The sequence below is a fragment of the Myotis yumanensis genome, unplaced genomic scaffold, assembly GCF_028538775.1.
Source record: "Myotis yumanensis isolate MYYU_CA2020_CCGP unplaced genomic scaffold, mMyoYum1.0.hap1 SCAF_1, whole genome shotgun sequence".
NCBI lineage: Eukaryota > Metazoa > Chordata > Mammalia > Chiroptera > Vespertilionidae > Myotis > Myotis yumanensis.
Genome location: NW_027223752.1, coordinates 77,284,683 through 77,299,535, shown reverse-complemented (window position 1 = coordinate 77,299,535; position 14,853 = coordinate 77,284,683). Strand labels below are relative to the sequence as shown.

The window sequence follows — 14,853 nt, the reverse complement described above, 5'->3', positions numbered from 1 at the left end:
CTAGTTTCAGAGCATATCAGTCTACTTCAATCTTTAATAGTAGAGGTGATCATCATTATCTGGACCAAACGGTAACCCTATTACTACTTTTGCTCTCCTACCCCCATTCCATGAATTAATGTGGCACATTAGCCACAGTGATCTTTCCGATAAATTACTCACTGGATTGCAATTAAAATCTGTATTTAGAATAAAATCCAAACTTTGTACCTCAGCCTCCAAAACTGTATACGATCTGGCCCCTACACATTTTCTGTCCTCATCTCAAACCATTCTCCCTCTTACTTCTTACGTTTGCGATCCTGGCTTTCTTTACCTTCACACGGTAAGACCATTTGACTTGCTATTTCTTGGACTGTTTTCTGCTCTTCCCAAGACTATCTCTTTTTTTTTTTTTTTGTACTCAGGTCTTAGCTCAAACGTCACCTCAGAGAGGACTTTCCTGCCTTTCATACCTCACCGCAGTCCCTGTCACAACATCTTGTTTCATTTTCCTGATAGCACTCATCACTGTCTGAAACTCTACTGTTCATTTGTCCGGCTCCTGCCTCTAAAATATAAGCTCCATTAGAGAAGGAAACTAAGAAATGACTTTTACTACAAAAAATGCAGGTATATGAAAAATGGAAGACCAAATCTAGTCTCAATTGTCAGTAAACGCCTCCCCAAAGTAATGAAGATGAACTATAATGAATTAGCCATATAAAGGAAGGGAGGTGGGAGGGAGAGGATTCCAAGCAGAGGGAACAATGACCAAAGGCCAGGAGGTTAAAACTGCAAGGCACATTCAAACAAGTGCAGCTCAGTATGACCACAGCAGAGATAGACAGGGAGAGGAAAGTGAGAGGAAAACGAATATAAGCACAGGCCAGGTTACACAATACTCTGAACATTTCGGTTCTTTTCCTAAAGACACCAACAACTCTTTAAAGATCTGAAGAAGGTAAGTAATATGGCCAGGTCTGCACTTGTGTAAAATCACCCCCACAGCAGTAGGAAGAACGGGCGGAGGAGAGCAAGAGGAAAGACAAGGCAGGTTAGGATGCCCAGGTGCAGGCAGCAATCAATGGCAACCTGGGTTCGGGTAGAGACATGTGGCGAAGCAGACAGATTTAAGAGCTTATTTAGAATGTAGCCCTGCGGGGTTAAGGGAAAGGGAGGACTCAAAACGACTCCAAGGCTTCTGCCCTGGCCAACCCGCTGAGACGGGGGCCAGGAAGCAGGCGGGGCGATAACCCCTGCACCGCACTATCTGCTCTTCGATCCAACACACAGCGCAACGCATGAGGATTAGGGACGTTTCCGAGGGCTGCAGGCTTGTGCTTCCCTATTCAAAGCCAACCGCGGTTCACAATGCAACACAGCCAACAGGTTCCAAATCAAGCGCGCAGGCCGCAGGGCGCTGATACAGATGCGCCTGTTCGGCACGGGTTCTCGTCGCTCCATTCAAAAGCCAGGTTACTCTACGCCCGAGAAACAGCCCAGGCCTTTCCCAACCACCAGCTCAGCATCACCTCCCTAAGACCCTCCCTGCCAGTCTCCGGGAGACCAGGGTGTTCCCTCTCCCGCGGACCCATCGCTCCTACGACAGACTCTACGACTACGAAGCTCACACGGTAACTTTCTGTTCATGCCCGTCTTCCCTAGAAGGAGACTCCACAGGGCGGGAAGGCCTTTCCCCACGGCAACCCCAGCACCCAGCGCGTCCTCCTCCCTCACACACGCCGTGCTCGCCCCATCGCACCTGGGTCACGAACTCCGCGTTGATCTGGGACACCGTAGGGGCCACGATTTTCTTGGGCTGAGCTGGAGCCGCCATGGCAGCACTCGCCCTCCGCTCCAGTGGGGAAGAAAGGACCGCTCCGAGCAACGGTGAGCCCGATGCACTTCCCCAGGGAGCGTTTGAGGCTGCACGCAGGGCAAGCACCTCCGGCCCGGAAATCCTCAGCCTTCACAGTCCCGCGGGGAACGGGTCCAGCAGCACCAACATTCCCCCGGAAGCGGTACGGAACTGAGCCGGAAGTCTCTGCAGGCGTTGGGTGTGACTAGAGAGGCAAGGCTTCGACCTCCTCCGCACGCGCCCCCTAGCGGCAAGCTCAGAGAAAACACCAGCCGGCCGGATTTTGAGGTCTCAGTGAGCAGCGCGCCAAGTAAAGATGGTGTTTGGTGAGGGTTTCTCTAGGTATGATTGCAGGGCGTGGGACGACTTAATGTTTCTTTCAGCTATAAAAAAGCAGTAGTGGCAAAACAGACCGAGAATGAAGGTCTCGGTTTTAACTGTTTTTAACAGACTCTTGGATATCTAAGTTGACTACAATTAACTGCACATATTTAGAGTAAAATCTGATCCGTTTTCAGTCATACATCCGTGAAAGCATCACCGAAATAATAAACATATGTATTGCCCCTAAGTTTTCTCGTGCCCTTTTGCAATCCCTGCCGATTGCCACTTGAACCCACCCATTCTCAGGCAATCACTGATCTGCTTTCTGTCACTATAGTTGTATAGATTGGTGGTTACTTTTCATAGATTTTACATAAATGAAATAATATAGCATGCACCTTTTGCCTTTTTTTTCACTCAGCATAATGATTTTGAGCTTCATCCATGTCTATGCACGTATTAGTAGTTTACTCCTTTTTATTGCTGAGTAGTATTCTATTAAACGGGTTTATGGCAGTTTGTTAACCTACTCGTCTGTGGATGAACATTTGGATTGTTTCCAGTTCTTGACTGTTATAAAGCTGCTATGAACATTTGTGTATATACATCTTACTATAAACATACATTTTCATTTCTCTTAAATACCTAAGAATGAACAGGAAGGAAATTTTGAGAGTACATGCTGAATTGGCTTTGACCTCATCTTATTAGAAAGCAAACTCATTCCAAGAGTGAACGAAAGGCTCTAAGTGAAGTTATAGATTTAAGGAGAATGTTAAGAGTTTGCAACAATGGCTCCATACCTTGATCCTTGGTACACTCAGTATATATTTGAGGATATCAAGGTGTTTTAAACTGTTGTGTATAAAACATAAAAAGTGCATTCCCTTTCTTTCCAGAAGCATGTAGTTTAGTTCGGTGGTTTTCAAAATGTAGTCTCAATACAGCAGCAACAGCTAACCTGTATAAATGCAAATTCTCAGGCCAAACCGACACTGAATCAGAAACTCTGAGGATGCGGTCAGCAATCTGTTTTTAATAAGCCCTCCAATTCCAGTGCATACTAAAGTTTGAAAACCACTGTTCAACAGTGACAACAGAATTATGAACAAAAGGCAGTGGTAGCACAGTGGATGAAATGCTGGGTAAAATCAGAAAGGCTTCCTATCACATGATCTCACTTATTTGTGGAATCTAATGAACAAAATGAATTGACCAACAAAATAAGACCCAATGCAGGGAGGCATGGAAAAGAGGAAGGAGTATTTAAGCTTAAACTTCAAGAATGTATAGAAATTTGCTAATGCAAATGCAAAGTATTACACGTTCCATATCCATTTAATAATATCATAGTACCACTTTTAAATTTTATTTTCTTCTCTTAGTATTAATAGAATTCTTGCAGTTAAACCTGAAATTCTAAGCCCTTTTGACAATAGGAGAAATCTCAAGATAGGAATTAAATGTTACCTTTCCCTAAAGCTTCTGAAAAGCAAATATTGTGCATCATAAAACAGTCCTTGCAAATGTTATTTCTAACAAAGGATTCTTACAAGATAACCAGACTTCAAAGACTGTTGCTAAAATGTCTGTAATTCTAATTGGTTATCTTACATAAACCTGTACATTGAAATCTGTTTTCTACAAGTCAGTTTTGAACACTTGAGTTTTTTCTCATAATCATGGAAGAAAAAAGAATAAAACCTGGCTCAACTAAATTTCGTCTTTGAAGAGTATGTCTGTATCTAATTTAAATTAATACTAAGTAAATGAGATAGAGGCAGGAAAAATAACAAGGACACTATGCATTGGAGGAACTAATTCTCTATTTCTTTAGTACAAATCTGGAGAGGAAGGCCAAAGAGGAGGCTAAATGGGTAGGCAGGTAAATCATGTGACATGAAATGGAGTTAGCACATCCTTTTGTACATGAAAAGAAGCTATCAATGAATTGTAACATGAACAAAAAAGTAAATGCTTAAATACCCATGTTAGGAAGTTCAGTATAGAAGGTGGATCGGAGTGGGCCTAGGAAAGTATGTAGTAATTAGTACCTTGATCCAGCATTATGTAATTTTTCCCTTTAAAAAAAAGTCCAAACTGTGTAATTTGAAACTTTATTTTTAAAATATTCTGAAATTTGAATTTTTCAAGACTCTTAACCACCACCTACTTTTCTTCAACACATACACATTGTGTCCTAAAATTGTAGAACCTATTGCAGTACAAAACAAGAAACAATAATTCCACTAACTAAGCCAATCAAATTACTTCTGTAAATAATCATGCTACAGCCTGGAATCATCCAAAGGAAAAATTCTTCTAATTCTCTTTAAAGATATTTATAAAGTTTATTTTTCAGAAAACCAAAGTAATTGACTCAGTAACACTAACCACTCTGGCATGCAGCAACTCATCATTTAATATCGAATGTTTAATCTTTTCATGGATGTATATAGTTTATTTTCACTCCTATATAGTTTCCACAAGAAGCTTGCAGTGATAGTAAAGGTAAATAAGTATTTTGTTACAGGTACTTCAAATAGCACTACAGTACATCTTTGACAAAATTTTTTACAATATTTCAACTTTCAATATGAAACAGTTTAAAAAGGCATAGGCCAAAAAAAATATACTATCACTTAGGCACACAAAGTCTAATAATCATACAACACTCTTAAGGACTCTCCCTGTTTGGGCTGGGAAAGAAGTATATGAGACATTTACTTCAAATAAAATTATATTAGCAGCTTAGAAAAATCCAAAAATACACGATTTCAGACATATTAAGGGGAAAAAACATCTTGAACCTTTCTTTATTCTTAGAAAGTATGAACTAGTTATTACTTGCTTTAATGTTACAGATGTGTTCTTGAAGTTTTGCCTAAAGCAACTTCTATAAACCATCATGCTTGCACTGGAAGAACGTACCTTAAGGAAACCAGAGAACTTATTCTTTAAAACATGACCCTCCTGCACATTTGTATATCATTTGGAATTTTATCTGTACTGTTTTGTGTCTTTAAATTAAGCCCGAGTTTCTCAAAATTCACTTGTAAAACATGTAAACAGTCTAACCCCTCTCTTTCACACACAGACAATTCACAGAGTAAATTCAAAACTTACAATTGTTCATTTATTCGTTCTCAATAGAGGGCTTGTCACTGTATTTAAGTGTGCTAGAATAAATAACCACCTGTTCTTTTCACCTTAGAAAGATAATGGTTATTTTTTTTCTTATTGCTAGGAAATGTTATTCTTAAAGATTTTATTAAAAATGGTAAGTATGAGGGGCAATTTGTGATTATCAGTCTTTTATAGTTTAAGATGAAATATCTCCCAAATCATGACAGTACTGTTTAGAAGAATGATACCCTCAATTCTATAAGCATCTTATTCTTATACAAGAATAATTACCTTAATAATTAAAATAACAATTTACTAAGGATCAAAATAACATTATTTTGCATTAGGATCTTATGAATAAAAACCATAACTAGACCAAATCATTGATTTTTGATCAAACAGATAGATTTAAATCATAGGATCACTCAACGAGGTATTAAAAGAAAGTTTTACTGAGATGTAAAAATTAACTACTGCTGTCATTCATGAATAAGCCAACAGACAAATTACATTTATTCCTCTGAAAAGATAACATTGCATACATGTTAGCAAACGACTGTGGCACTTGGACAATATCCCTGATAAACAAACATGTTAATGTATGGAGGTGCATCCTAATCTCTCTGCTACTTTTAAATTATTTTGGGAAAGACAACAGCAGATTGGGCAAAAAGTGATTATAATCACCTGTGAAAAAGGAGGTGAAGCTACCACAGAATCCTAAGACTAAACAGCTTGGAAAAAACCAGTGAAAATAATGCTATTTTCTCATCCATTTTGGCTTTTATTGTCTTTTTATTTTTTAAACTTACAACAACAAAAATTTTGCAATGGAATTTGAGCCACAGGTGAACAAAATTGTGCTCTCATGTGAAATGTAAAATAAATGAAGTATCATGGAGCTATTTGCTGCAGCCAAAAACCAATTTTTGCCTCCATTTTTGACTATTTCTAAAAGGAGATGGCATGTCTCAAGGAATAATTCCTTTAAAAAGCAAATGGGGCTGAATTGTTTGTACTGCATCATAGATTTACAACACTTCAATAAAGCCAAAGATGTATTACAATAAGACAGATGCTTACTTTATGCCATCAAATCATGTTCTTCCCCCTAAAAATATGGCTGTTCCTAAAGCATTGTTTTAATTTTCTATGTACCTTACCTTACTGTGGACAGGCAACTGCCTGTAAAATCATTCAACCTTATGCAGGCCTTCTGATGAAAATATATTTTAAATTATACAGGCTTAGAGAACAAGATCACCAAAGAGACCATAAGTTAGTGGCTCTGTCAGTTATATAACCGAATTTAACACTAGTTTTTCTGTGGTTGTTCCTTAAAATGAGTAAGTTGATGTCTCTTCCAGTGAGGGGCCTGTCTGAATGTTTTGCCACAAACTGAGCATTCGAATGGCTTCTGTCCTGCATGAATTAGATAGTGTCTCTCCAGTTTAGATGGAGATCTAAAACTTTTAGAACAAACACTGCATTGGTAAAGAAGGCCATCATTCCTCTCAGGATGTCCTGAATAACTACAATGACTATGATGGCTCTGCTCTGATTCCAGAAGGGAATTAGAGAGATAGGGCTGCCTGCTCCTATAGTGGGCATCAAGAATGAAATCCTCTGATTCTGCCTTAACTTTTATTTCTGATATTTGATCTGACTCCAAGACCTCACATTTTTGAAAACTAGGAGTCTGGCATTGTTGGGAAGCATTATAGTTAACATTATCACCCGGAAGAGTGAAAAGTTTGCTCAAATTGTCAAATTCTACTTGGCAAAGAGATCGTCTGTAAGGAATCTTTTCAATATGAGTTAATTTATGTCTTTTTAAGTGAGCTGACTGTCTAAAAGATTTCCCACAAACATTACAACCAAAAGGCCTCTGTCCAGTATGAATTAAATAGTGTCTTTGTAGTTTGGATACAGAAGGAAATACTTTCTCACATTTGTCACAAGGACACATCTTATGTCCAGTATGCATGTTTTCGCTTGGAACTGAAAAACCACATTGAAGCACTTTACAGTTACCAAAAAATTCCTCACCTGATGAACCATTGATAGGTATGTCCTTATTATTCACTGAATTTTCCATAATTAACATGTTTTCTGTTGTAAGGATACCTTTCAAGTTTTTCCCCATATTTTGGCTCTGGTAGTGCTTTTGCCAAGAAGATGGCAACATCAATGTTTTCTTCCTTTTATTGCCAACTGTCTTATATGTTCCATGTTTGCCAAGAGAACCCATAAGTGTTCTCTGGGTTTGTTCGGGGCTCTGCTCACCAGAAATAAGATCACATTTTTTCAAGAAACCGTTTTTAAATGATTTTTTGTCAGATCTAAAATTATCTAATTTCTTATTCCCGACATGTTTAAGCTTGGCCAAGATCTTTTTAACAATAGTTTTATAGTTGAGGCTTCTTTTGAAACTGCTTGGAATTTTGCCACTTCTGGCAGGAAAACACTTGTGTCCATTGAGAATCTTCTCTGACTCAAAACATTCTTCACACTCTGGACACTGAAAAGGAACAATATAAATAGAATGGACATCAAGTTGATTATTCTCCTCGGATTCACCTATATCACCATTTTCAAAACCATCCTGCTTTGGATTTAATTTATTAGGTAGGGGGCATGACTCTGGATTCTTCTTTTTTAATGAAAGAGTCTGAAAAGTCTTATTCCTGGTATGGATTTGTTTATGCTTCAGAAGTTTGCTTTGAATCTTAAATCCTTTTTGACAGAAACAACATTGAAAAGGTCTTTCTTCTGAATGTGTGAGTTGGTGGATCTTTAAATGAGTCGACTGTCGGAAAGATTTACTGCACAGGACACATTTAAAAGGCCTCTGACCAGTATGAATAAGTGCATGCCTATCGAGTTTTGATTGTGACGGGAACATCTTGCCGCAGATTGTACATGCGTGAATATTCTTCCTTTTCTTTGCAGGGCTGTAGGTAGGATCAGACTTAGTAGAGGGGTGTAAGGCCCATCGCTCCTCTGAGGTAAAAGTAGGATACATTCCATACACTGGCTTTTCTTGCTTGGCCTCCAACAATCTTCTAACCTGTTTAACATCATTCTGGTAGGTTTCATTGTGAAGGTGTTGGTGCTTCACGAACGTCTTCAGATTTTTAAAGTGGCGTTGACAAATACTACATTTAAAAGGCAGATTATGAGTTAGTTGATGTCTCTCCAGGTGAACTAGTTGCCTAAATGTTTTATGACACACATCACATTCAAATGGCTTCTGGCCAGTGTGAATGAGATAATGCCTAGCTAATTTTGATGGTGTTTCAAAGTGCTTGAAGCAAATATTGCAAATATATGGCCTGTTTCTAGGTAGCTTGTTGGCTACTACACACTGTTCAATTTTTAGCATTTTTAAATTGTTTTCAGCCATCATATTCTTCAGTGATACATTCGGATGAGCTCCATAGTATTATTACTCTCCACAGATGTCTAAAAATAAAAAATAAAAATGTATTAATTTAAAAATTATTTATTCATATGAAAAAAATAATTATAAATTGTCCTTTGGCTAAAGACATTTAGGATAAGGGGAAGACTTTTCTTGTGTTTAAAATAACTATTTTGGATGAATACTTTAGAATCATAAAACTAATTTCACACATATAGAGAAGTGATAAGTCTTTAAAAGAAATATTTAAATAACAATATAATTTCAAGCTATATTTCTAATTAAGATGATACACTGCCCTGCTGGCATGGCTCAGTGGTTGAACATTGACCTATGAACCAGGAGGTCATGGTTTGATTCCTGATTAGGGCATATGCCTGGTTGCAGGCTTGATCCCCAGTGTGGGGCATGCAGGAAGCAGCCGATCAATGATTCTCTCTCATCATAGATGTTTCTATCTCTCTCTCCTTCTCCCTTCCTCTCTCAAATCAATAAAAATATATTTTTAAAAAGATGATACATTAAGATGAGACTAAACTGATTTGTCAATATTTAGTTGCTTTATCACTTTAAAAAATTTAAGTGTAAGAATGAAAATATAATACTAAAAATAAGATGTATTTGCATTCAATTATAGCATACTATGGACATGATTTGAGAATGGAATATTTCATTTGTCAAAGTTAGATTTCATCATTAACACTATTTACTCTCAATTACTTCTTCTTTGGACCAAAAAAAGACAACATGTCAACTGGGAGAAAATGTCCCAGAAAACCTGGGTTCTAGTCTTGGATTTGCCACCGTATGATCTTGGTGCCAGGAAGAAGGAAATACAGATTCCTTATCTCTAAATCAGAAAAATGCCTCCTGATGCATCTGAACATGTTGAAAAACTGAAGCGATATAAATGTTAAGGTATCATTTAGCTCAAAACTGATCAAATTTTAAAACTTTATCCTTATCTACTTAATGTCATTTCTAGGGTTTCTAACTAAGATATAAAAACACTAATTAAATTTACAGTTCTTTTTATTTATCCTTTCCACTTCATTATAGAATCCCCAAAAGACAAGTACAGAGGCAAGGAAGTCCACAAACTGGTTACATATATACCTATCTATGGTTAAAAGTAATTGAAAGTTGATTGTGATTCACTTTTTAGGCAATATAATAAAAGGATCATTTTGTTTTCAGAGTTAATATAAAGATACAACTTTTCTTCTAATATACCTCTGTAGGACACATAGAAAAGGCACTTTCACAACCATCTTACACTCTATCTTCCCCTCTTTAATGAGAAAAGCCAATTTTCTTCTCATCCTTCTTCTACTACTGCATTCTCTTTAAATAAGGGAGCCAGAGATTTACAAAACAAAACAAAAAAATTGTTCTAGCTCTCTCATTCTAATGTTGTTATCTTCTAGTTGAGATCAGAGAGATAACAGGTTTACCAGAAACTCAGGGTTCTTTTGTCAGTTGATTTATCCAAATCCAACATATATACTATTTGCTATTTACTGTCCTCTCCTAGAAGACACCTTAAAGGCACATTAACCACAAAACCACAAACACACCCAGTGTGGTTCTCTTCAGCAATCCGAATCAGAAGGGAAAAAAAATCATAATTCATTTGTTGAGCAAATATCTTCTAACAGTTGCTTTATCACAGTGTTTTTCAAACTGCATGTCAGTATACAATAATGGATTGTGAAATCAGTTCAGTGGATCATGATCAGCATTTTTGTTTCATAAAACAGAGTTGAAAATATCAGATTGTATAACATGGTGATTTTCAACTGGTGTGCCACAGCAGCCTGGTGTGCTGCAAAAATTTAAAAAACATGCAATATCTGACTAGTCAGAACTGACCTCTTTTCCCTTAGATCGTCAAATTAAAAAATGACAACAGCCTACACAACAATAATCATCCAGTGTGAATGAATCAAAATTATACCTATTTGTTTTGTAAGATTGACAAAAAATATATTTTTTGGTGTGCCGCAGAATTTCAGTAATTAGTTTATGTGTACCATGAGATGAAAAAGGTTGAAAATCGCTGGCATAACATACAGCAAGGATAAATACTGTTTTGTGAAACTTCTGTAGGAAGAGGTAAAAAAGTTTGTGAAAGCTGTTCCTGGCATACTTCTTCACACAACACTAGACAGAGGAACCCACAACAAATCAATTACTTTATTCAAAGTGACTAAGTTATCTATTAAGTAAGATGAAGGCCTATAGGATGAGACAGGATTACTAGTATAAGGAAGACAACAGTGTCTGGTTTGCCAATATAATCCCAAAATAGTTATCAAAAATCTAATTAGAGGCCAAATAAAATATCCCACAGAGATTTATGCAAAATAAAATAAACTGATTGCAAGCCACTTATCCTAATATATAAAAAAGGGTGAGTCCGTCACATCCACAACGACCAGAGGCTCTACCTAACCCCCAGGCTGCACGTGCAGCAGGCTCTGGTGGATGGGAACTTGTGGCAGTGGAGATGGGGACGGGGGAGGCAGGGCCGGCACTCACACTAACTTACAACTGCACACATGCACAGACACGCACAGACACACAGACACACACAGCGCCCACCAGCTCACAGCCCTTTCTCCCTTTCTTTCCCTCCCTCCCAGCTCACTCTCGGAGCCTCTCTCAGAATGAGGAAACAAAACAGACTGGGCCTGAAGAGGCCTGAATGGAAGGGAGGGTGGGCAGAGGGTGGAGCGGCCCCCACTGGCCCCTTCCCCTCCCAGCCAGCAAAGAGGAAGAGGGAGGCAAGGAGGCCTGGAGGACTGCTGGGAAAAACAAAGAGAGACAGAGACTGGGCGAGATCAGGCCGACAGGGGAGGGCAGTTGGGGGCAACCAGGCTGGCAGGGGAGGGCAGTTGGGGGCAAGATCAGGCCGGCAGGGGAGGGCAGTTAGGGGTGATCAGGCAGGCAGAGGCATTTGGGGGCGAGATCAGGCTGGCAGGGGAGGGCAGTTAGGGACGATCAGGCAGGCAGGCAGAGAGGTTAAGGGCAATCAGGCAGGCAGGCAGGTGAGCGGTTAGGAGCCATTGGTCCCAGGTTGCGAAAGGGATGTCCAACTGCTGTCAGGCAGTCGGACATCCCCCAAGGGGTCCCTGATTGGAAAGGGTGCAGGCTGGGCTGAGGGAACTCCCCCCCCCCCACCCCCCCCCACCCCCGCACGAATTTTATGTACCAGGCCACTAGTATTAATTTATAAAATACCCGGATATCCATGTAAGTAACAATCAACTGCTGGTGCTATTAACATGCATTTTCATGATGGAGTTAGAGAAATTACAGGTGAACAACCTCCAAATCCCTAATTGCTAACACAACAGCAGTTATGAGGATTAAAAGTCAGTCACGAATCTAGTGAACTACCAAGAACTTGGCAATATATTTAATTCCTGTCGATCAAACAGGTGTTAACATAGTCAACCAAGACAAATGAGCCAAACTGATCAAGCCTTTGGACCCTTACTGCGACAGTGCAGGAGAGAAGCTAAAAGAAGTACTACTGGCTCCCCAGTGGTCTACTAAATGGTACGCCACTAGGTGAGAGCCAGGTAGATGCAGCGCACACAATCACCTTACTATAGAGGCCCAAACAAAAGGCTTCTGTCTCTTTATGGACCTGTGGGCCAGACTAGGGAGGAAGGAAGGACTAGGAGTGGAAGGTCCTGAGTCAAAATGCAGAGAAGTGCATCAGTCAAGGCCATTCCCTCCCAATAAGGTCATGGTGGAGACACCTGGGCAGTGCCTCAGCCAAGGTCCTCAGAGTGGAGTTATCTGAGCCAGGAATGCAGTACTGTATGAGCACAGCTAGCTAGCAGGAGGAGAAGAGCGAGTCCCTACATGCAACTCCCTCCAGAAAACTTCAATGCATTGACCATGCACATGTGTCTGTTTCATAAAACAGAGTAGAAAATATATTTTTCCACCTCCCACCGCCTGGCTAGCCAGGCAAAGCCTTGCAATTGTATATCCTTGGATCTGAAAGATCACAAAAAGGATTTTGGCCTGGAGCCTCAATTCCTGTTGTATATTTCTCCTTCTCTTTGTATCTATGAAATATCCTTAAAAGAAAAAAAAAAAATCCTACACTAGACCCACACACAAACTGCCATCTCTGATTATAAAAGGAATTGAGTACCTACAGCTCCTGTGCCAAATAGAGACTATGGTTTATCATCTACCACTAGTGACTAGGCTAAGACTGGGTACTATTGTCACTGATCTCCAAATCACATGGGAAACCACTCAGGAGGGGCCCTATATTGTTAGCACTATTGGTGGCGAGCAGTGATCTCATCTCCTATTTATAAGTGACAGCTCAGGGATCCCCAACGCTCCAAACGCTGTCCACCCCATACTTATACGGGGTGCATATTAATTTGATAGAGATCCAAATCCTACTTCAACTGATTCTCTATGCTCTCAATTAATTCTTTTGGTAAAAAACAAACAAACAAACAAACAAAAAACAACCCCCAAACTATGTAGTTTTTCCTATGTTAAACTGAAAATAAACAATAAACTAGCAAACCTCAATGGTTCGATCTGAAAACTCTCCTGACCACAGCATGATACACTCCGTTATAAGGCTGTAAAAACTGAACTCCAAAACGCCAAAGTTGCTTCAAGGCCAAAAACCTGTTGGTTTTCTAAGCCTTCACTCACGCCCTTAAAACGAAGTGAGCACTTCACAAAAGTCAATGAAAAAAGAAACGAAACACCTGAGAAACTCAGACAACTTTCACTTGGGACATAATCGCTGGCGACATTGGCCACAGCCTTTCCCTCTTCCTACTTCCCTCTCCCCCAGCACCCCTGGACGGGGGACCCTGACATCCGGCCCTCGCCCTAATCCAGTGGTTCTCAACCTTCCTCATGCCGCGACCCTTTAATACAGTTCCTCATGTTGTGGTGACCCCCAATTTCATTGTTACAAATTGAACATAATCAAAGCATAGTGATTAATCACAAAAATAATATGTAATTATATGTGTTTTCCGATGGTCTTAGGCGACCCCCCCCCCCCCAAAAGGGGTCACGACCCACAGGTTGAGAACCGCTGCGGGCAACCTAATCGCCCACAACCAACAAGTACGTAGGGGTTCCGCCCAGCGCAGAGATTGCAAAATCCCACACCAGGAAAGGAAGGGCAAGCAAGGGTGAGCACTGCTCCGGCCGCAGCCAGGGAAAATATGCCTTATGTGGCATGACCCTTGTGTCCCAGCGCAGGAAAAGCATTCTCCCTGGGCCTTCCTCTCGGCGATTCCCACTCCCGGGGAGACAAGGTCGGGGCGCGGCGAAGAGGAAAGGAATAGGAGCTAAGGTCGCGGCGCCCCCGTTCTGGGTCCCTGAGAACTTTGGGGGAATGGAGGCAGGCCCGACCCTCCCTGGGGCTCGCTCCACCTCACTCCCGGGCTCCTGACTTCCTCCTCACGCACCTGCAGCTGCCACGGAGCCGGCGGCCACACATCCCCGGAGCCGCGAAGGCCGCTGGCACACGTTCGTGGCACCGAGCGCAGGTCCTCAAAGCCGGCGCGGCGGCGGGCAGAGCGCGCAGGCGCGCACCGGGGAGCGCCAGGGACGTGGTCCGGCTGGAAACAGGCTCCCCGGAACCATAGGGCCGCCGTCGCCTCCGCCGGCCTGCGAGTCTCATTGGGGAGAGGGTGCTCAGAGAGAGGGGCGCCCCCAACCCCAGCGCCTCTCGCCCCGCGCCTCAGTTTCGGTGGGAAGACAACTGAGGAGTGAAGAAGGGTGCATTTCCTTTTTCAAAAATATTTTTTTATTGATTTCAGAGAGGAAGGGAGAGGGAAAGAGAGAAACATCAATGATGAGAATCATTGATCAGCTGCCTCCTGCACGCCCCCTACTGGGGATCGAGCCCCCAACGGGCATGTGCCCTGACCGGAATGGAACCCAGAACCTTTCAGTCCGCAGGCCGAGGCTCCATCCACTGAGCCAAACCGGCCTGGGCAAGAAGGGTGCCTTTTCCATCTCACCCCTGAGTGTCAACTAGGGAAACCTTGTGGTCCTGACCATTGGGCTCAAGGCCCTGCTGGAAACTGGCGAGCCGCCTTGAGGGCACTCTGGGTTGGTCCTCTCAACA

General features: G+C 41.2%; 2 protein-coding genes across 2 annotated transcripts in view; both read right to left on the bottom strand.

Moving 5' to 3' along the window:
- The window catches only part of AQR (aquarius intron-binding spliceosomal factor), a 91,231-nt gene extending 89,290 nt beyond the window's left edge, over nucleotides 1-1,941 (bottom strand). Inside the window, exon 1 of the mRNA XM_070425416.1 lies at nucleotides 1,745-1,941. Within this exon, the coding sequence (XP_070281517.1) occupies nucleotides 1,745-1,819 (75 nt within the window). The 5' untranslated portion in view covers nucleotides 1,820-1,941. The remainder of the gene's footprint in view (nucleotides 1-1,744) is intronic.
- A 2,326-nt stretch (nucleotides 1,942-4,267) lies between these two features.
- Nucleotides 4,268-14,276, bottom strand: ZNF770 (zinc finger protein 770). Its single transcript, XM_070425404.1, has 2 exons — nucleotides 14,189-14,276; nucleotides 4,268-8,755 (listed from the first exon to the last, which is right to left on the bottom strand). The coding sequence occupies exon 2, from the start codon at nucleotides 8,697-8,699 to the stop codon at nucleotides 6,606-6,608; it is 2,094 nt and encodes a 697-aa protein (XP_070281505.1). The 5' UTR covers nucleotides 8,700-8,755; nucleotides 14,189-14,276; the 3' UTR covers nucleotides 4,268-6,605.
- Between the last annotated feature and the right edge of the window lie 577 nt (nucleotides 14,277-14,853).